Source organism: Solanum dulcamara, chromosome 8 (assembly GCF_947179165.1).
Source record: "Solanum dulcamara chromosome 8, daSolDulc1.2, whole genome shotgun sequence".
Taxonomy (NCBI): domain Eukaryota; kingdom Viridiplantae; phylum Streptophyta; class Magnoliopsida; order Solanales; family Solanaceae; genus Solanum; species Solanum dulcamara.
In genome coordinates, this window is record NC_077244.1 from 11,960,942 (window position 1) to 11,982,668 (window position 21,727).

At 37.6% G+C, this 21,727-nt stretch overlaps 1 protein-coding gene and 1 long non-coding RNA gene across 2 annotated transcripts; one reads left to right on the forward strand and one right to left on the reverse strand.

The window, feature by feature from the left end:
* Positions 1-1,047: 1,047 nt before the first annotated feature.
* Positions 1,048-3,777, reverse strand: LOC129899570 (uncharacterized). Its single transcript, XR_008769552.1, has 2 exons — positions 3,112-3,777; positions 1,048-1,445 (listed from the first exon to the last, which is right to left on the reverse strand). It is a non-coding gene; the product is annotated as an uncharacterized LOC129899570 (long non-coding RNA).
* Positions 3,778-5,749: 1,972 nt separating this feature from the next.
* On the forward strand, positions 5,750-10,831 carry LOC129899799 (uncharacterized). The gene is made up of 6 exons (XM_055974813.1): positions 5,750-6,156; positions 6,256-7,497; positions 7,783-8,278; positions 9,723-9,914; positions 10,386-10,426; positions 10,534-10,831. The coding sequence occupies exons 1-6, from the start codon at positions 5,750-5,752 to the stop codon at positions 10,829-10,831; spliced, it is 2,676 nt and encodes an 891-aa protein (XP_055830788.1).
* The last annotated feature ends 10,896 nt before the right edge of the window (positions 10,832-21,727 follow it).

Sequence of the window (21,727 nt, forward strand, 5' to 3'; positions counted from 1 at the left end):
GAAGATCCTTCTTCGTTTATACTAAGCTGTCAAAATAAACTATCAACCCTAAGGGACAATGATTTGTCAATCGGCATACATATCCTTCAAATTAAACACACAATATAACGTCCATTTAGGCCGGAGGCTATCTTGGTCTCAAGGTAGTCTCTCTAATGGGTCCAATACGCCTTGGGTATTAGGTCATCTTAGGCGATGCGATACATTCAAGGTTTTGATTTTTCTCTACGCCAGTTGACTAAGAGTGAGCTTTATTTAAAAGTGGACCGATGACCTAAGCGAACAACTCGGGTTGGAGAAGTTAACGACCGTTGACCGCGCGAGGTCAACTTACTTCGTCATGGTACCCTAACAAAATAATTTGTTTTGAACGGCTGCGACCCACATAACCTTAATTTAAGTAAGAAATAAAAAAAGTCAAGTGACAGGAATAAGTTATGCATGCGATGACAGTTTAATATTCATAATTAAACACATAAAGCGCAAATATAAAAAGTAAATTACTGATTATTACATTTACAAATAGTTAATCAAATAAGTCAATCAAATCTAATGATTAGAACCTAATTAAATCCCCAGTGAAGTCGTCATTTATATTATTTGTTGAAAAGACGATTTAAAAGTGATTTAGAGAAAAACCAATTTAAAAGGAGTCGACACTTAATTTTTTAATAAAATAAAATTAAAAAAAAAACTTAATTTAAAAGACTCTATCAGATCAAATTTTAAAAATTTAGAGAAAACTGAGTAAGAGGTTCATATTACTACTTTAAAAAGGTTTTAACACTTAAAATAGCCGCTAATATGCGATTATCTAACTATTTAAATTATTTGGCTATTTAGAAGAATAATTTAAAGAAAGGCAATTTAAAATCATTTGCAAGAATATCAACTTGAAACCTTTAAAACAATTTGAAAAAAAATTCTATTTGTCAAAATTTCTAGGTAAAAAAAACACTTTGAATAAAATTATTTTTTTAAAGAGTAAACTAATAGAAAAATGGTTTCTCTTTTAGGGGATTTCAATTAATTTAAACCAAACAAAAATTACATCTAAACAAACATTAAAAAATAAATTATTACAACCCGAATAAAAAATATATATAAACAAATCAGAAAATTTTGCCCAACACTTAGTTTCTGTATGTCTGGACTAAGTTGTTGGACCACCTGTATTTTGGACTTTTAGCCAAAATTTACCATATATCACTAATTTATATCAATGTATATTTCACGTTTTTCCCTTGTATCTCCTGTATATCAGTTTGTATACTGAGTGTATACAATTGATTTTTGGCTTCCAACACCTGTAAATTATGCTTTCCAAAACCCAGATATCAGCTTCCAGCCCTTTTGATCAATGACGACGCAGACTAGAAAGTGTTGGTCGGTTCAACCAACTCGAAATGCAAGAGAATGAAGAGATGAGTCCAAATTGGACTCTCCTAATATCACATGCAAGAAAAATGAGATATACATAAGAAATCAATTCAACTATACTGACATCAGGAGATTAAAGAGTCCTGCATGCCACTGTATTGATGAAACTAAATTGACAACAAAGGCTAATTCACTTATAGAGAAAAGATAAAATCAAATTATAAAAAATTTACTAACATAAGTAACTTCGTTTATAACTCTAGGTTTAAATACCGTGAATAAAATATTAACAAGTTAACTAAAGTCATTTGTAAAGAACTAATTCAAAATGGTTAGAACTAAACCTACTGGGTTATATATCTAGAAGTCTATTGATGCATATCAATCTTTGTAAAAGAGTCACAAACCTAGTGAAAGAAATCTTAATCACAAATCCATAAAAATTTCTAACTTCTCCTTTCACATATGCAGTTCACCTCAAACAAAACTTATGTAATCTAACTAATTGAAATAAATCCTACTCTTGACACAATACATCATTACAGTAGCCTTAACCAGGTACCAAACAAAAGATTAATATTACTCTATTGTTAGAACACTATAAACTATATTATATAGAGAAGGAATTCAACTTTAGTGCAATAATTGAACCAAAGTCCATATAAATTTACTTAGCTACTAATGGTGGGAAAAATAGTAAGAGGGAAAGCATGAGAGCAACAGATCACTGGGAAATTCATGGTAGCAAACAGACTTGAATTATAATATTTACATTGAAAACAAAGAGATCAATATCCAACAAGATAAAATAGAAATTCTAGACGAAATAAGTAACAATTGAAGCCAACATATTACTGTAAGATGTTGAAACTAAACAAACCCAAGTACAACTGCTCAACACTCATTATGAATCGACACACCATAAACACAGAATCAGATGCAACTTTAAAGAGGACGGGTTATTCACATTTCATTTGATGGTCAGAGGCAAATTGAAAGTTAAGCAGTGGGAATTCGAAAAATTCCTCAGGGGAAAAATATCATCTGTTTCTAGAAGAAATCGAAGAATTTCTTGGGAATCCTACAAGATCCGTTCATTCTTTTTTCTCTGATAGATGGTTAGAACTTCATCTGGGTTCGAATCCTACTGAGAGGTCCACTAAAGATTAGAAATTGTTGAAGAAACAACAAGGTCTTTCTTTTGTCCCTTCCAGGCGATCGGAAAATAAAGAAATGGTTAATGTAAGTTATGCTCGGAGAGCCACAAATCATATGACACACAACACGAATTTATTCAAGAAAAATAGGATCTTGATAGCTAATAAATTTAAGTTCTAAGGGAAAGGGGTAGTTCGAATCCAATTTGTATCAAGCAAAAGACACTGCCTTAGAGGGGAACACAGAGATAAATATCAAGAGATAGACATGTTTTAGGCATGGATTTCAATCTATACAAAGTAATAAACACATTCAATCAAAGCTTATAACAATTGATTAGAGCCATATAGACTATATTCAGAAGAATATAAACGAGAAGTTATGCACTCTAATCAGCTAGCATCCAAACTAATATAGACACTCATTTACAATCGTAACTAAATTTCGAGCAAGAAAAGGAGATTTTTTATCAATTTTAATACACTATAATTAAATCGCAATTAAGAACACCTAAATAGAGAATATAGAAAAAACTAGGATTTAAACAGAACAATGCTAAGGAAAGGCTTTTACCTCTTTCTGGGCAGCAAACTTGGACTACGACTTCGAAGCAATTCCACCACCTATGAGCTGAATCCAGTAAGGAAGAACTTAGAATTCGAGAAGAAACTAAAAAGCTTAAGCTTTTAATTCTCTTTTTCTTATATCAATCTTCTTCTAATCCATCCCCCTTAAAACAGTGAAGACGACGGGGTATATATAGGAGATATTTGGAATTCAAATTGGGGGGGAGGGGGTATCTGAGGGAATTGATGAGTAGAGGAAATTCAAAATTCAAATATCTTAAGAGGATAAGGGATGAGCTGGCTAGAGTCGTACTAATTCCCAAAGAATTAAGAATTATAGCCGTCTGATTTTAAACGAAGGACGATGGATACATGAGATAGAACCACCAGGTGGATTCTAGAAGATTCTTGATACAAATCCAGTGCTCATCGCGTGACTGCATTGTACGAATAAAGGAGATAGGAGGGACACCACGTCATTCTGGTAGTTTTGGGGTTCGTCTGGTTCGTGTGTCTGTTGGAGAAGAAGACGCAAGGGTGTACGCTGGTGTGGATGAGTATATTGCCGTATATGTTGTAATGTGTTGGTGGGCTTTGGAATTGGGTATTTTAGTGGTGTAAGTATAGTGTGGAAATGTTATGCTGTGGGCTTTTGCTGTGGAGATGTTGCAGTTGTGTGTAATGTTGTAGCATATTGTAAGAAATTATTGTTGAAATTGGGGTGGGGGAGAATGGGACACGTGGGAATTGGAATTATTATGGGTAAATATATTAAATGTATGAGTTGGTTGGAAATTGGGGAAAAATGGGTACATGGGGGAAATTGAGTTGGGAGGGAAAAATGGCTAGGATTGAAATTAGAAAAGGGCCACAACAATGTCAATTATAGCCAATTTGAGTTAAGAAATTAATTAAATTTGAAATTAATTAGTGAATTTGGCTAAAAACTAAATAAGATGAATTGATACTAATTTATTAACAAGCTTCTTAATATTAACAAAATGAACTAATTAGTTTAATTATGAACTAATGAATTCGAAAATATAAGTTATCAATTTACGAAAAGATTAATAAAATAATTTTTTTTTTGAGATCATTTTCGAATATTTATTAAGGCTAATATTTATATAAATAATTATATAGAACTATATATATCATTTAAAAATTATAAAAATGACAAAATTACTTTTAAAATAACTTGAAAATATTTTTTTGGAATTTGTTAAAAGTAGATACTTCAAATTGTTTAAAATTTAAGAAGCTCGATAACTAACTTATGTTGTGGGGGGATCAAAATTAGGTTTCAAAAGCACCAACTCGGGTCCTATGAAAGCAACTTCACCAACCTCAAACCAACTGATAGGAGATCTAAACCAATTGATAGGAGACCTCAAATGGAGTCATCTAAATGCTAGAATGATAATTGTTATTGTAGGCAAACTCTATCACAGGTTCTGATGGAAAAAAGAATAACATGAGCAAGAAGAGAAGGGATGCGATTAAAAAAAGAATTGTTGAAAAAGACTCTTCTGTCAATGAACACACATGTCAGCAATTTGTCTTGGATGATGATCAAGTGGGCATGGATACTCCCCTCCAGGACCATTGTATCCTCACCACTCCCCCCCACTCATGTGTGTATCTGAGAATGAAGAGGATAATGATTATCAACCAATGACTGACCATGAGGATGAGGATGCTGTGAGTGAACAATTGATTAAGGCTTTCAGCCCATCCAGGGACAAGGTGTATGAGGATGAGGTCCAACTGGTTGCTAAGTCCCAGGGAGTCTCTGATGAATATAGGGTCACTAATTCTGAAGATGAAGAAGACCATGACCAGTGGGAAGAGGCACAACAAGAAGATCAACTGGAGACATTCAGATCCACAATGACAGCTATATTGCAGAAGAAAACTCAGCAAGAAAAGGTGAAGAATGATCCACCCTCCAAAAGTAAGCAAGAAAGGAAGAGGAGTAAACAAAGCTTAATCAGCAGCCCAGATAATGTTGCAGTCAAAAGCAACATCAACACAAGGTCTAAATCCCACAGGTTATTATGATCAGTGCACTCTATTGGAATGCAAGGAGTATTGATATTCAAGGAGCCTTAGACAGACTACAAAGGTTGAAAGACTACCACAAGCTCTCTATGATTGCAGTGCTGGAACCTTTCTCCAACAAATCTCAACTCCACTTCTACAGAATTCAGTTAGGTATGGATAATTCCATGTCCAATCCCAACAACAAAATGTGGCTATTTTCGAATAAAGACTGTGTGTGCAATCTTGTGGATCAGGATGAACAGCAGCTTACCTGTAAGATCAGCCATGCAGCTTGGCCTAAACAATATCTCATTACCTTTGTATATGCCAAATGCAAAGACTACATGAGAAGAGAACTATGGGACAAGATGCTTCAATTCTCTGATAGGGAAGAACCTTGGTGCACCATTGGAGACTTCAATATAATTACTCATGTTGAAGAGAAGATGGGGGGTCAACCTTACAACATGAACAAGAGTTTTGAGTTCATTAGTGTCATAGAAGCTTGTGGACTCACTGATCTTGATTTTTATGGACAACAATTCACATGGTGCAACAAGAGAGATGCAGATGCCAGAATATGGAAGAGACTTGACAGGGCCATGGTCAATGATGCTTGGTTGGAGGTCATGCCAGTGAGCACTCTTAATCACCTGGCCTCTACAGGTTCTGATCACTGTCCTCTCCTGCTGAAATGTACTGAAAGACAAAGTCATGCTATCAAATATTTCAAGTTCTTACACTGTTGGGTTGATAATGAAAACTTTCTTGATACTGTAAGATCTTGCTGGGAAAGACCTGTGGATGGAAATCCAATGAGGATCTTCCATCAAAAACTGAAAAGGGTGTCTAATACCCTTAGCCACTGGTCTAGAAATCAATATGGAGATATATTTTCTTCAGTCAAACAGTTTGAGGAACAGGTGATACAAGCTGAAGAGAATATCATCAATGATAATTCTGAGGATAACAGAGCCAAGCTAAATCAGATAAATGCCCAGTACATCAGGTATTTGAAGATAGAGCAGTCCATCTTGAAACAGAAAACTCAATTGCACTGGTTTAAAGATGGAGATGCCAATACCAATTACTTCCATGCCATCATCAGAAGGAGAAGAAGAAGGTTGTTCATCCATCAGATCAGTGATGAACAAGGAAACTCTATCCAAGGTGATGACAATATTGCAAGTGCAGCTTGTACACACTTTGAGAAACTCTTTACTGCTGAGGAGAAACATATCAATGAAGATGTGATTAAATGCATCCTAAATATAGTTACTGATCAGCAGAATGAATTACTACATTCCATACCTACAAAGGAAGAGTTAAAGGAGGTAGTATTCTCTATGAGTCCTACTTCAGCTGCAGGGCCAGATGGCATGAGTGGCAAGTTCTTCTGGGATATCATTTGTGATGATTTGCTGAAGCTAGTGCAACACTTCTTCAATGGTCACTGTATTCCCAGATACATATCACATGCTTGTTTGGTTCTACTCCCTAAAATTGAACACCCAAACAAACTGTCAAAGTACAGGCCCATCTCCCTCAGCAATTTCACTAGCAAGATCATATCCAAACTACTTTGTCTCAGACTTGCTCCCATTCTACCTCAGCTCATTTCAGACAACCAGTCAGGATTTGTTAAAGGTAGGAGCATATCAGAGAATATAATGCTGGCTCAGGAAATTATTCACAACATTAAGAGGCCCAATATAGGGGACAATGTAGTGATCAAGTTGGATATGGCTAATGCATATGACAGGGTCTCTTGGTCCTTCACTTGTATGGTTATGAGAAGGATGGGATTTGGAGAAATCTTTATTGATATGGTGTGTTGGGTCATGTCCAACAATTGGTACTCAGTCATCATCAATGGGGTAAGGCATGGCTTTTTTCATTCCACAAGAGGTCTCAAGCAAGGAGACCCCTTGTCACCTACATTATTCATTATAGGAGCTGAAGTTTTATCCAGGATACTGAATAATCTTCACCAACATTACCTATATACTAGATTCCATATGGAAAGAAAAGGCCCCCAAGTGAACCACTTGAGCTTTGCAGATGATGTGATCATCTTCATAGCTACCAACAACTTTTCCATGAATCTTAATACCAAGACTTTGAAGGCTTATGAAACTACTTCAGGACAGCTAATCAATAAGGACAAGAGCCAGTTCATGCTTCCTCTTAATACCAATCCAGATGTTATTGAAAGGATAGGTAGTATCACAGGCTTTAAGTGTACACATGGTCCCATTACTTACCTGGGTTGTCCACTCTACATTGGAAGGCAGAGAATCATTTACTATACAAGTATGGTGTCCAAAGTTCTAAGCAAAATCAGAGGATGGTAGACTAAAGTGTTGAGATATGGAGGCAGAGAAACATTGGTGAAATCAGTGCTGCAATCACTATCAATCCACTTGTTGTCTGCAATTAGACCTACTGCTACCACTATGAATTAGATCAGAGGCCTCATAGCTGACTTTTTCTGGGGGTGGGACAAGGAGAAGAAGAAATATCACTGGGCATCATGGGAGACCCTCAGCTATCCTGTGGAGGAAGGGGGTATTGGTATGAAGAAAATACAAGATGTGTGGTTAGCTTTGCAATACAAACAATGGTGGACCTTCAGGTCTAAAAAGACTTTATGGGGAGAATTTCTGAAGGCTAAGTACTGTCAGAGGGCTCATCCTGTGATAAAAAAATGGGACACAGGTCAGTCTATTATGTGGAAGCACATAATGGCTAATAAAATTGATATTGAGCCACATATACACTGGCATATCAACTCAGGTACAAACAGCTTCTGGTGGGATGATTGGCTGGGTAGTGGCCCCTTAGCTTATCATAACAACCATCTACCTAGACTCAACAATACTAGAGTATCTGAATATATTGAGAATGGGGAGTGGAATGTGCAGAAAATCAGAAAATATGCCCCTTCTCAGCTGGTGCAACAGATACTAGACACTGAGATAGACTATCACCCTAACACAGCTGATCAAGCCTGCTGGAAGTTGACTTCACATGGCAACTTCACTTCTAAATCAGCCTGGGAACTAGTTAGGAAGAAAAGAGCCAAGACCCTGACTGATGGGTGCACTTGGCACACTAACATTCCCTTCAAAGTGTCTTTTCTACTATAGAGAGCTTTGAGACAGAAACTCCCTACTAATGATAAACTTGTCCAATTTAGAGTAGTACCAGCAACATGTTCTTATTGTTACAGACCAGGATTGGATAATGTAGATCACATATTTGCTTCAGGAAATTTTGCCAAGCATATTTGGCAACACTTCTCTAGCTCATGGGGGATAATGCAAGGGACCTGCCCCTTGAGAAGCATCCTGATGAAGTGGTGGACTGCCAAGTCCAATAATGAGGTTCATAAGATCATGTTGCAGGCCACTCTTATCTTTGTTTGTTGGCATATATGGAAGAATAGATGTGCAAGTAAATATGGAGGAAAGAAATCTAGTACTACTAGATTTAAATTCTCCATAGTCAAGGACCTATACATGCTGATAAACACTGCTTACCCTTACATTAAGTGGCCTCAGAGCTGGAAGGAACTGGTTCCTATGATAGAACAGTGCCAACAAGACATGAGAGTGACCAAAGTTATGTGGATCAGACCTCCATCTTCCATTGTGAAACTGAATACTGATGGGAGTGCATTAGACAACCCTGGGAAAATTAGAGCAGGGGGAATATTAAGAGATCATAATGGTAACTTAATATATGCCTTTGCTACTCCATTGGGAATGGGTACTAATAACCAGGCAGAGGTGTAGGCAACAGCTATTGGCCTTAATTGGTGTCTCCAACATGGATATAATAGAGTGATATTGGAAGTTGACTCAGAACTATTGACTAAGTGGCTGAAACAAGACCTCAAACCACCCTGGAGCATTCACAGATATATTACAAATCTACAATCTTTGGTCCAACAATTGGAACTCTTTCAGTGCAAACATATCTTCAGAGAAGCAAACCATCCTGCAGATACCTTATCAAAATGCAGCCACAGGTTCAATGATACACAACACTTCTACAACCTCCAGTAGCTACCACAGGAAACAAAGGTCTACATCAGGATGGACAAGCTAGGAATGGCAAGTTTCAGAAGGAAAACTCTAAAAAAGATCAAACTATCTTCTTGACTGAACTATTTCTCAAATATGTAATAGACTATCTATTTGTAATTTGTTTTACTCTTTATTCCACCTAGTTATCACCTATTGTAAGGGGAGAGTCTCCCTTGTTTACTACTTCAGTAGCACTACTAACATACATCTAGAAGTAAGAGCTAGAGTAGTGGTGTCTTCTTGTTTGTTTACCTGGTGCAGGTACTTTACACAGCTGCACCCTCAAAGAACAAGAACTTCCAACTACCACAACACACAGGAGCATACAACAACACCAATCCAGACCAGCAACCCAACATCCAACACATGGATCCAAACTCAACAGCCATAAAAAATGAAGCTTAAGTTCCAATTTTGTTTCCTGTTGGGTGCCTCTTTGTGCAGGTATCATAATACTTTGAGCCTTGGATTGGAGTTGTAGCAGCTGAGTTTGGAGTTCCTTCACCAGCATCTCAACAACATCACTTGCATATACCACAATACAGCAGCAACAGTGACTGCAACTGATCAACAGCAGCAGCCAATCAGCAACAGCAACAGAGACCAGAAGCAACCAGCAACCTTCAACAAATACACCATGCTACACCAAAATGACTCCAAATTATACAAGATTGCAGTAAATATAACTCCTGCAGAGCCCAAGAAGTTTCAGCTCAAAAGGATAATTGGAGACATTAGTCGAGCGACCTTGAAAAAGTTAGCCGACTTAAGTCTCAAGATGGAGCATTTCACAAATTGGAGCTTCCAGATTGTGAAAAAGGCCTCCAAAAGTTGCAGGATTATAGCAAATATTGTATTTGAAGAGTCCAATAAGTTTCAACTAAAATGGATAATTAGAGACATTAGTCGAGCGACCTTGAAAAAGTTAGCCGACTTAAGCCTAATGAGGGAGCAATTTATAATTTAGAGTTTCCAGGCCTCCAAATGTTGTAGGACTACAGAAAATATAGTAATTGCAAAGCCCAAGAAGTTTCAGCTCAAACAGATAATTGGAGACGTTAGTCGAGCGACCTTGAAAAAGTTAGCCGACTTAAGGTTTGTGTCTAGTTGTTTTTGGTCTTGTTGGCTTGTTTCTATGTATTTGCAGGTGGATGGAGATACATTAAAGCACGTAAAAGTTGGGGACATGTTTATAAGCCACAACACTCAACAACTACAACAACATGCAGCACACAAGGAGAAACTACAAGTCCACAATGGACCTTCAGAACTACAGCACAGTTTCTGCTGTGTAGAAGTCTTGGAGTTGACAGGAACTCCATTCAAAGAGGCATAGCAATACAACTCTGGATTCAACAATGGGCTGCTTGGTTTGTTACCTTGTCAGCAGCAACTAAAATACAGAGAGGCAACAGGCTGGATTCACTGCAAGTTACAGCACTATTGGAGGCCCTTGTTTGTTTATTTGCTTGTGCAGGTACACTAAGGAGCTGCAACACAAAAGTTGAAGTTACTCTTGGACCTCGTGCACTACAAACACATAATCAAGAAACCAACAAGATAGCTGTGATGGATACAGAACCTCAGCAATAACATGGGATATCTGGGATCCTGGAGTACAACAACTTGGAGTCTTGTAGTGGAATTGCAGCATTAGACCTTAAAGCTCCTCCAATGTGGACCAACAACTACACCAACAACATCTGCAGCAAAGATTCTTCAGTACAACAGAAGCAGCAAACTCTACTGCATCAGCAATTGTCAGAAGCAACACACAATCATAGCAACAGTCAACAGTACTCATCAACAAGCAGCTTACAACTCCAAAACACCTCAACATGCAGCACAACTTGCAACCTGGAAGGAAGAATATGCACACTGCAGCTGCTTTCACCTTCCATTATTTCTGTTGTGCAGCACTTTTGCAGCAGAAAGTGGAGGCCTTTTTCATTCTTATAGCTACCCAAACCTCCCTTGTGAATGGAGTGGCAGCAGCAGCTCAACAGCAGCAGCAGCTCAACAGCAGCAACAGATGCCAGAAGCAGTCAGCAGCCCTCAAAAACATGCAGATTCAACATACAAATTCCATCACACAACAACAACAACAATTTCCAATAATCTATACAACAAACAACAACAATATCTCGATATATTTCAGATTTGGAAGCTCCTGCAACATAGCATCCAACACTAGGAAATCCATCCAGCAGCCATCAAGAATTCTTAGGTTCCTGTTGTCTGTCTCTTTGTGCAGGTATCCTGCAAAATGTAACCTAGTGTTGGAGTTGCAACATCACTTCCATAGGATTCATTACAGCAGCAGTTTCACAGACCAACATACAGCTGTGGAGAAGACAGTCACAACAACTTGGAAGGAGATAAGCCTTTCCAACTGTGCAAACTCCAACATACCATATCCATCCACAGAGATGCAACAACCCTTCATATATATGCATGATGCAATCAACAAAAATCCAGACTAGCAACACAACACCCAATGCTTGGAGCCGTACTCAATGGCTATCAAAAATGAAACTAGTTTTCAATTTTGGTCACCGTTGTGTGTCTCCTGGTTTAGTTGTACTGACCTTGAGCCTTGTGTTGGAATTGTGAGGCTGATCTTGGATTTAGGGAAAATCGATCCTCCCTCAGTTATTCTTTCTCTTCTTAGTTGCATTATACCGAGAGGAGTCTTCTCATAGATTTACCGCTTTTCTAGTACATAGATAGCACCTTTGTATCACGGATAAGTATGCCGACCTTAAAGCCAGCTTCTCATCCATATTATTTTTGGAGGTAAGGCTTTACATGTCCCCCTCCTTGTACTTGTTCTTTCTTTCTACTTTATATAATGAGGAAAATTTCGACTAAAAAAAAAACATGTCCTCTAGGGTTTGAATGGTAGGTTTGGCCTGACCATCTGTTTATAAGTGAAAAGTTGTACTAAGCTTCACTTGAGTAAGATCCTTTTGGAAAGAAATCCAAAATTTAGATGTAAACTGAGTACCTCGATCCGAAATAATAGACAATGGAATACCATGAAACTTAACCAACTCTCGGATATACAATCTAGCATAATCTTCAGCTGGATATGAAGTCTTAATAGGAAAAAAATGAGTCGACTTAGTCATTTTGATCAATAATTACCCAAATCAAATCATGTTATCTATGAGTACGAGGCAAACCTATAATGAAGTCCATATTCAAGGCTTCCCACTTCCATGTAGGAATCTCAATATCTTGAGCCAAACCTCCTGGTTTTTGATACACAACACCAAATCAGACACATCTAAAACAAATTTGCTCATACGAGCCCTTAGATCCGCAACCATAAAATGAGCATACTTGAAAATTTTAGTGAACTTGAGGGCATACTCCCTCACACTCATGCTACCCTGGCGCAAATTGATAAACTCTTTAACCTTAGCCTCTCTCAATTCCAACAGAAAGAATCATCCAAGAAAAGCATCCTTGAATTCCTCCCACTCAATGAGACCATCATCTCTACCCCACTCACACTTCTATTGACCATACCATACTTGAGCAACTCCCTTGAGTTGATATGCTGCTAGGTCCATTTTTTTCCCTGGCTAACACCCATGATGTCAACGATCTTACCAATACCCTCCATGAACTCTTGTGGATCCTTATCCACCCTAGAACCACGAAACTTGACAGGGTTCATAACGGTTAAAATCACGAGCTTGGCTAGCCATAGTGCCCATATGTGGATTCACCGGAGCTATCACCTTTCGATTCGCCTGAGTCGACATTGGTTTAGCAAGGACTTGGAAAGCGGCTCAATACTCCGCATGAGACACTTGTTCATTAGAGGGGTCATTTGGAGCTTATTGCTCATATTCAACATTCCTTCAGATGGGGTATCTGATAAAGCTCAAACTACACTTCTTAAAATTTTGAGTGCAGGAAATCGTCAATAATATAACCCCAATATATAAAATTGGGGTTGAATCCCACAAAGAACAATTAGGAATAGAATTCGATCAAGAAGTAAGAGAGTGTTCTAGACTTTTTAGCGTAAAAGTAAATGAATTCTAACATAAATTAAATCTATAATTTCAGGATATTAATTTATTAGATTTAACTAGATTCAATACCAACACGATCAATAATAGTTGGGGTGTAACAAGGTAAAAGAGGCTTCTAGGGTGGGTGCGTAGTTAAACACATTGTTCAGATAAGGGTAAATGCACAAATTAATTTCATTAATAATCAATGGATAGGCAAAGGTTAATCAATCATACAAAAAGCATCTCTCGATCACTATTCATCTATCCATGCTAGCTTTTTCAATCCTAGACATGTGTACTAACAAAACTAACCCAATCCTTAGCAAAACCTACTCTCTCGAGCGAGATTACAATTGATAAACTCAAATCAATGGCTATTTGTTAATTTAGCCACTTCACATCACCCTTTCAAGCTGAAATAAAGATCTAAAATAGAAAATATGTTTGCAACCATAAATCATAAATGAATACACGCTAAATTAACAAAACACATATCAAATTAACAATTCTTGAGCTAATACAAAAATTCCAAATCCAAAACAATAAATTAACAACATACGTACCCCTTTAGAAGTATGAAGTTTAGCTATACATTGATAAATTAAAAAGAGTTTTACCACAATAATTGCCTTCTATTTAATTCAGCAATATATCACCTCCAAATTCAAATGCCCAAGTCTAAATTCCCACTAATTTCCCAAAGAACAAAGTTAAAACCCCAAGCTCACTAAAACGTTCTATTCTAAGGTCCTTAGCAGTGTAAAAACTCTTCTTCTTAGACTTTGAAAATCAATTCATACTTTTTCAAAATGCAGGCAAATATTCCCTGCATGTACCACATTGGTGATGTTAGTCGTGCTCGCCGAAGTGATCGGCGAGTCACCGATGACTTAGGCTTATTTTCTTTTAGCGCCTTCCTTCTTCAGTTCCTAAACTGACCATTTGGTGATGTCGATCAAGATCATCTATTGATTCGACAAGTCACCATTTTAACCTTTTGTCTCGATCTTCAATCACCCACTTTTTATGAATTTCAGATCTTACTAAGCTCACCTTTTCGATCAGTATATTGCCTTCTTCACTTCTTGCTCTCTCTTTTGTGCCTTAAGCTGAACCATCATTTCAAATATTTTAGGAGGGCACGTTGTGCCTCGCCTTTTACACTAGGACAATCACCAATTTCCCTTTATCTCGCTAAGTTTCTTTGGTTCTTGGCCTTGGTTTCAGAAATCCTCGGCGAGCTCCTGTGCCCTCTTGGTGAATTGCCAAGGGCTCTTTGCGATCTCCAGTGTGCATTTTTCCCATTTTTACCACTTTTTAGCTCTTTTCTTCAACATTTTTTCCATTTTTCCATTTTTCTCATGGCTTTTCCTGAACACTTCGCATCTATAACGATCATTTTAAAGTCAATATTGGACATAATATAGGCAAAGAGCGCACTAATTCATTGATTTTAAGCTTTAAATGAGTCTAAATTCTCGACTCATCAACATCCCAGTCATGACCCGACCTAGGACCTTTTTGTAACATGACGATCAAAACCCTGAAGGGCTCCAATCAAGCCTCTTGTTCATATCATAAGCATACACAAGGTAAAGTAAAAGCAGAAACATCATAAGAGAGTCTAAACCATGAATAGAACATGAAGAATATCACATGACAACATAGGCTTGAAATATTTGTCCAACTAGATGGCTCTACTCATGAACATGGGCGGGGCTAAGACATGCCCCTAGCTCACCCTTAAAATAAAACTAAATAAAAAGTCTTTGAAAATAATAACCAACTTGACGACTAGTCCCCGATAAATAAGGACTCACCACCTACTCCGCCGGATAGGAAAGCTTAACTAGGCATGTGGATGAATATGTTCTTCAATCTCAAACCCTACATTATGAGACAATATAGGCAAAAAGTATGCATTAGTATGTTGGAATGTACTAAGTATGAGGGCATGACATGCAATATGAATCATAAGATACAATGATCAAGAAATACGTGATAAAAAGGTTAAGTAAAGTCATGAGTAATACCGTGATGATCAAAGCATTCAAAGGACATAGTTAAAGAAAATAAAGTAGCATAATAGTCATTAAACATATGTGGAATAGGAACCATAACCAACATTAAGATCATGCGAGTTATAATATGGAATATCACTGTCTCCCCATACAACGAAGAAAAGGGGAATCTACTTGCCAAGGTAGACTCTACCCTACTAGGTGGGTCATACATACGCTACATGTGGATCCACTAGCTAGGCCAAAAAGGGCAATCCTATGGTGGCATGTAGTTATGGGGCAAGAGACTTTATATAAGGACCCTATATTTTGATCCCCCACCTCAAGTCCATATTCGATGTTAAGTCAAATCCCACGAAATACATACATAACATAGAAATAGTAATGAACATATATCATATTCATGATCATAGGTTTGAAATCATAGAGTAGCTCATTTTCATAACATGTATGCAATGAGGAATTTTCCTTCAACATTACAAATTATACATACATACTTCATACCATTAGGGCTTAAGTCACCTTTTCCCTAATTTGCATGAAGAAAGCATAATTTGAAACATACTTGAAAATCATACTTGAATAGTTATGCTTGAAAGTAAGTTCATGTAATGGAGGAGTAATTCATGCTTGGTTGAGAGGTTAAATCATAAATGAAATATAATTCATGCACTTGGAGGAGTATTTGATGAGAAGTAAGGATCAACAAAATAAATTAAAAGAATTTTATCACATACGTTGCATTTGGTGAATGCGTTTTATAGAAAACTGGGCGATGGCGCTATAGTGGTGCATCGCGCCAAGGTGTAAAACACTGGGTGCTCTACAGGCTCTATAGTGGCGCATCATGCCAAGGCACGCCGACCCAGTGTTTTTCCAGCAAATTCTTGAGTTTTTCATCATTTTTCATGAGTTTTTATCTCCTATAATGAGATCCTAAACCTCAATTAACAATATAATGAATATATATGAAGAATCTACCAATCCCAAGCAATGAACAATCAATTTATACCAAAAATAGATTTTAATTCACAAAATACATCATAGCTCATGTAATTGAAGTTGAAATTAAGAAGATTCAAAGTTTTAATTGAAACTGATGGAAGATTTAAGAAATTCTTTGGGTTCCATGGGTGTAAGGTACCCATGGATGAATCCCACATACCTAGAATACAAATTATGAAGAAAACTTAAAGAAGAACTTGAAGATCAATGGAGAATTTAAGAAGATTCTTGCTGGGTTTTCAATGGAAGTCTAGAGAGCCCTTTTATAGAGAGAAGATTTTTAGGATGGGTAATTAGTGAATGAATGAGGAAAAATTAAGAGCTTTGGGAATAAAATATGTTAGGAACCTAGCCCAAAAACTGTCTAGATTCATTTCCCCTATAAAAATAGGGACAAGGCTATTTTGCCCTTAACGAAAATCTCTCTTATCCTACCAATGGATTCACCAAGGCTAATTATTCATCTTATTATGTCATAATCTATCTTTCTCACACCCAGGATATTACTATCCCCAACTTAAAGTTTTACTTGTCCTCAAGTAAATCAAGAAACTTATCTGTTCAAAACCAATGACCACAAGTAGTGCTCATTAATAATCTATACATAAGTGCAAACAAGGTTCAATTTAGCATGCAAAGTTCAATTATACACTCAAGGCTTCAAACAATGACTAATCCATCTCAATGCAAGTTCATGCTCACAAATGCTCGCTTTAAAATGCAGATTTATGTTCAATGCACCTACAAGAATTCCCTCACATCAAAGAAATGATTCCAAACTCTCAAGAATCCATTCAAAGATTATAATAATGGAATCAAACACAACTCTCACGCACACAAAGAAAAAAAACTCATAACTTCACCCATAGGCTTGCTCTTATTTTCCAACCAATAGATCAATCGGATTATGCAAGAATCAAAAAGGTATTTTAAGAGCTTGTAATGGGGCTGAGGGTAAGGTATGATCATTTAGGCTTAGCGACTCTTCCTCCTTGAAGAATAGATCAATTTCATTTCTCTTCCTTTTACTTCATTTGTCAAGCTGGCGGATAACCCTTTTTCATTTATAGCACTCTATGATCTTTGACATATCCCTTTGGACCCCCTTTTATTTCTAACTATTCATCACAGTAAATTGCCTCATTTTCTTTTCTTTTTTGATTCTTTTCTTCTCTATTTTTTTTATATGGAGGGATTTCCATTTTTTTTATCAAGCATCCAAGGGTAACTCCTCATGAACCATTTCTCTGGCTTCTTTTCCATCTTTATCACACCCCCACTTAGGCTTTTGGCAATGCTCCAAGAAGGTTATAGGTAGGTAAAATAATTGAATTTCAAAGATCGGTTCAGCAATTTGGGTTCAAGTTTCATCCAGAGAAAACGTTTGGCTCAAATGGTGCCAAACTAGGTTCACTCGCTCACAAGGAAATCACAAGAAGTTAAGGCAATTTTAGGTTCATCTTAAAATTAATGCCTAAGATTATTTATTTCAATCACCAATTTTAACCAATTGGATCAACGAGGCAAGTTCTAGGTGTCATCAAGCATCTCTTTCATGTAAGATTCACACACATGGCATTCCAACACGAACATCAAACATAACTCTATAATTTAGGGTTACATGCTACAATCATTGTAAGACTCACAATTGATATTTGATTAGTTATGGAGATATGCCAAGAGTTCACACAAGACTTAAGTAAACCTTATTTGCCTCATTGGAATTAAACAAAATGTGTCGTTCATCACGAGCACTATTCAAGTCATCGATATTAGTCAAGAGCAATCCTCGAATGCACAAGTGAATATTGGAAACAACCATAGAAAATTAAGTGGGAGAGCAAGTGAAAAACTTGTAAAACCAAATATATACAACCGATCAAAATAACAAAATTATAGCCCAAAATGAACAAGTTTCTAAAAAAACAGAAGTAAATGGTTTAGGTACCTAAGGGACCCTCACCCTACCAAAAAGAAAAAGCAATATCCTCAATGTAAAAATAAAAAACAATAAAGTAAAAGAGACAGAGAGATAAGGATCCCCCTATCAGGCTAAGCCTGAGGAGATCTCTAGGAGGTGTAGAAGGTGGCTCCACTAGGAACGGATCAGCAAGTGAATGCTCCATATCTACCTATAGCTGCACATCCTCAAAATCAGCAAAGCCCTCATATACGTCCTCCGCCTGTAACTCAGTAACACCCATGTCTTTCTCATCTATCTTGTGAGGCTCCTCATCATCATCACCAGCAACTGTATCAATTATGGTTGTAGAAGCTGGAGGGACCTAAACTCCAATAAATCCCTAAACTGGAGGGACCTTAGAAATTGGACCCTTGGGGGAGTCAACACCACCCAATAGCATAGTAATATCTGTGGACCTAAGATCATCCACATCTCTCCTCAAATCTGCAACATTTGTCCATATGGACTCCAAATTAACAGAAGGCCCCTCATCCTTTTCATGCTCCCCAACTCGAGCGATGAGAGTAGCTAGCCTTTGAGCAATATCCATCAACATAGCACGATGTCCTGCTACCTCAGTCCATAAAGGGGTAAGGGCAGCCTCAATAGCCATAGAAATCATGGAAAGGACAAAAGCCTCAAGTCTTGAGGCCATCACATCCTCTAAGAGGGAAAGGTTGCCCATTCGATAAAGAGTGGCCTGTGTCAAAGGATGCTGGGATGTGGAACTAGATGGAGGGATTACAGAAGTACACGGGATAGAAGATATACCCGATATAGTAGGAGTGGGAGGTGTAGTTCCTACCTCTAGAGACTCCGTATCTATGATCATCATAGTATTAACCGGTGGTGGTCTTTTTTGGGTCTCAACATCTCTCATATAATCTATCTCAATCCTGAGGATGTCACTAGACAATGCGGAAACCACACGTACATCAGAAGCATTAATAAATAGGATCTTGGCCTTATCACACAAATTCTTAATTAACACAAAGAACGAAAATTAAAGTTTGTTGCAGTCAAGCCCTTAGAAATGTCTCAGGGACGATGATCGTACCCAAGTTCAATCTCTCCTTAGCAATAATGCACCCCAACAAAGCTGCCTTGGGATTACGAAGAATCAAATCATTCTATGAAGGTGTTAGAGTGCTGCTAATGAAACCAAACCAATACCGGGCAACAATCTTGAGGTCCTTCTTTTCTATCACCGCTCCCTCCTCAATCCACGAAGGAGTAATATTATATCTCAATGGATCCAACCAACGCTTAAATCATCCAATATGTTGATTTTGATTTTATCTGCCAAGGAATGATGGTACCGATATGTGCACCCCAATGCCTCATTAATATCAGTTTGACTGCACTTAACTTCCTTCCCTCGGGCAGTCACAATCTTAAGAGGACATCCAGCATTGGCCTTCTTCTTTCCTTTGGGAAGTGCATTAGCATAGGCCTCATCAAACTCCCGAACCCAAGCTGGGACATATGGAATCTGTGCTCTAGTAAAATGCTTTAACTGGTAAAATTGAATGTTCCTCCAAATGTCGGGCTATATATCATTGTTTCTCCTCTATGATTGTGCAAATCCCTGCAGACTTTAATTAATTTATAAAGCAGGGTGCTACAACGAGGACTACCCAAGGCACCCTATTAGCCATAGGGTCGTGGAGTGCTTTGGAGTGCATCTCAATTCGTGAGAACTCATGTACCTACTTTTCATCCAAAGGAGTAGGTTGGGACTCTACAATAGGTGCATTCACAGGAGTAGAAGCACCCTAACCCGATTCAGGCATGGCATCATCAAAGGTTGAATCAAAACTAGAATTGGGCTTATCAACTAACTGTCTCTTCCCTTTTCCTTTGTCTTTTTCTATTGAATTCACACATGGTGGTGGGTGTTGAGCAGCTCTGGGAGGTTTTGTCGATTCAGTAATAGTAATGCCTCATGCTTTTTACCTAAGTGGGAGGCAAAATTTATCAATCATTGGATGTTTGTCTCATGCCATACTTGTATGCTAAACATACACCATAAGAAAGAATTTGGTAATAGATTAGTCAAAAACCATATAAAATTCTAAGTAGAGGTTTCAAGAAAACATTGAATAGCCGAGGCTCACCGAACTAATCAATGAGTCGCCAAATGAGGAAAGGTGGGCTCAGTTTAGCTCGGCAACCTCAGAAGAAATCATAATGAAGCAATTAAGAAAGAAGGCAGTTGCTTAGGCGAGCCACCGAACACCTAATAGAGCTAGCGGGAACTCGGCGAAAGGCATAGAAAAACATGATCAACCACATCAAAGTAAGGGGAGAAAGAACGAGAAAAGGTTCGAAAGGGCGAGTCGCTCAGTTGGTTGGGTGATCCATCAGAAGATTGCTAAATAGTCCTGAGAGGACTGACAACCGAAGTCAAAAAAGACAATCGAACAGACCCTTTGGCGACTCATAAAAGGCGTAGGCGAGAATGTTCAAGCTCGCCTAGTAGCCCAATTTCAAAAATACACCCAAGGTTTCAAAATTTTAACCCCTATAGTGTTTTCATAGCTTCACACATATAATTTACGCAAGAATTTCAATGACCCACATGCTAGACATCAACATAGGTACTTAGATTTCCCTATGAGACTAACCCAACCACCACAAATCGAAAAATTCACCCTTAAGAATAATGTCACCCATCTATCATCAGACAAAAATAGGAATTTATGGGTATGAGGTTAATCAGACTTCACCCCAAACATATATAAGCAGACCAACAACAATGAACCATTTCCAATAATAAGAATACATTCGCTATTAAGTTCTAGACCACAAAGTTCTAAACGGAGGAATTAAAAATTTCAATGTACATTATAAACCCATTCATTCAAGAATTCAACACTAACAAGTGAAACCCACATTAATCAGATAAATTGAATGCAAAGGAATCATGAACACTAGCAATGGGTATAAAAACATATTGATCACACAAACCATTAACAGAGCATAATAGCATGGGCATTGAAAAATGAACAATAAAAGCTAACCTGTAGAATGAACTCAGAGGAAAGAAATAATAAAGTGAGAGTAATGATGCAATCTATACAAATGCACAAGGAATGAAAGGAAATCAAGAAAAATCTACTTAAAATAAAGAAAATAGGGGAGGTGAACACAGTGTATGGAAGAAGAAGGAGCGAAATTTGAAGAGTTAGAAATTTAAATGTGCTTTGACCCTTTAAGTTCCTATCTGGTGGTACAATTCGATGAGTAGGTACTAACGTCACTAAACATTTAGTGAGTCACCAACTATGATCCATGTCACCAAAATGAATGGTTGAGCCAAGGTAATGGTAGGAAAGGTTGGCAAGCCCGTTGGAGTTTCCCGACCAACTTTGGTGAGTCCCTGATGTGCAATATTGTTCACCCAAACTTCCAGATCTTACAGGGATTATGGGATCGTTCGGAGCCCATGAAAGTGAGCTAAAGGGAG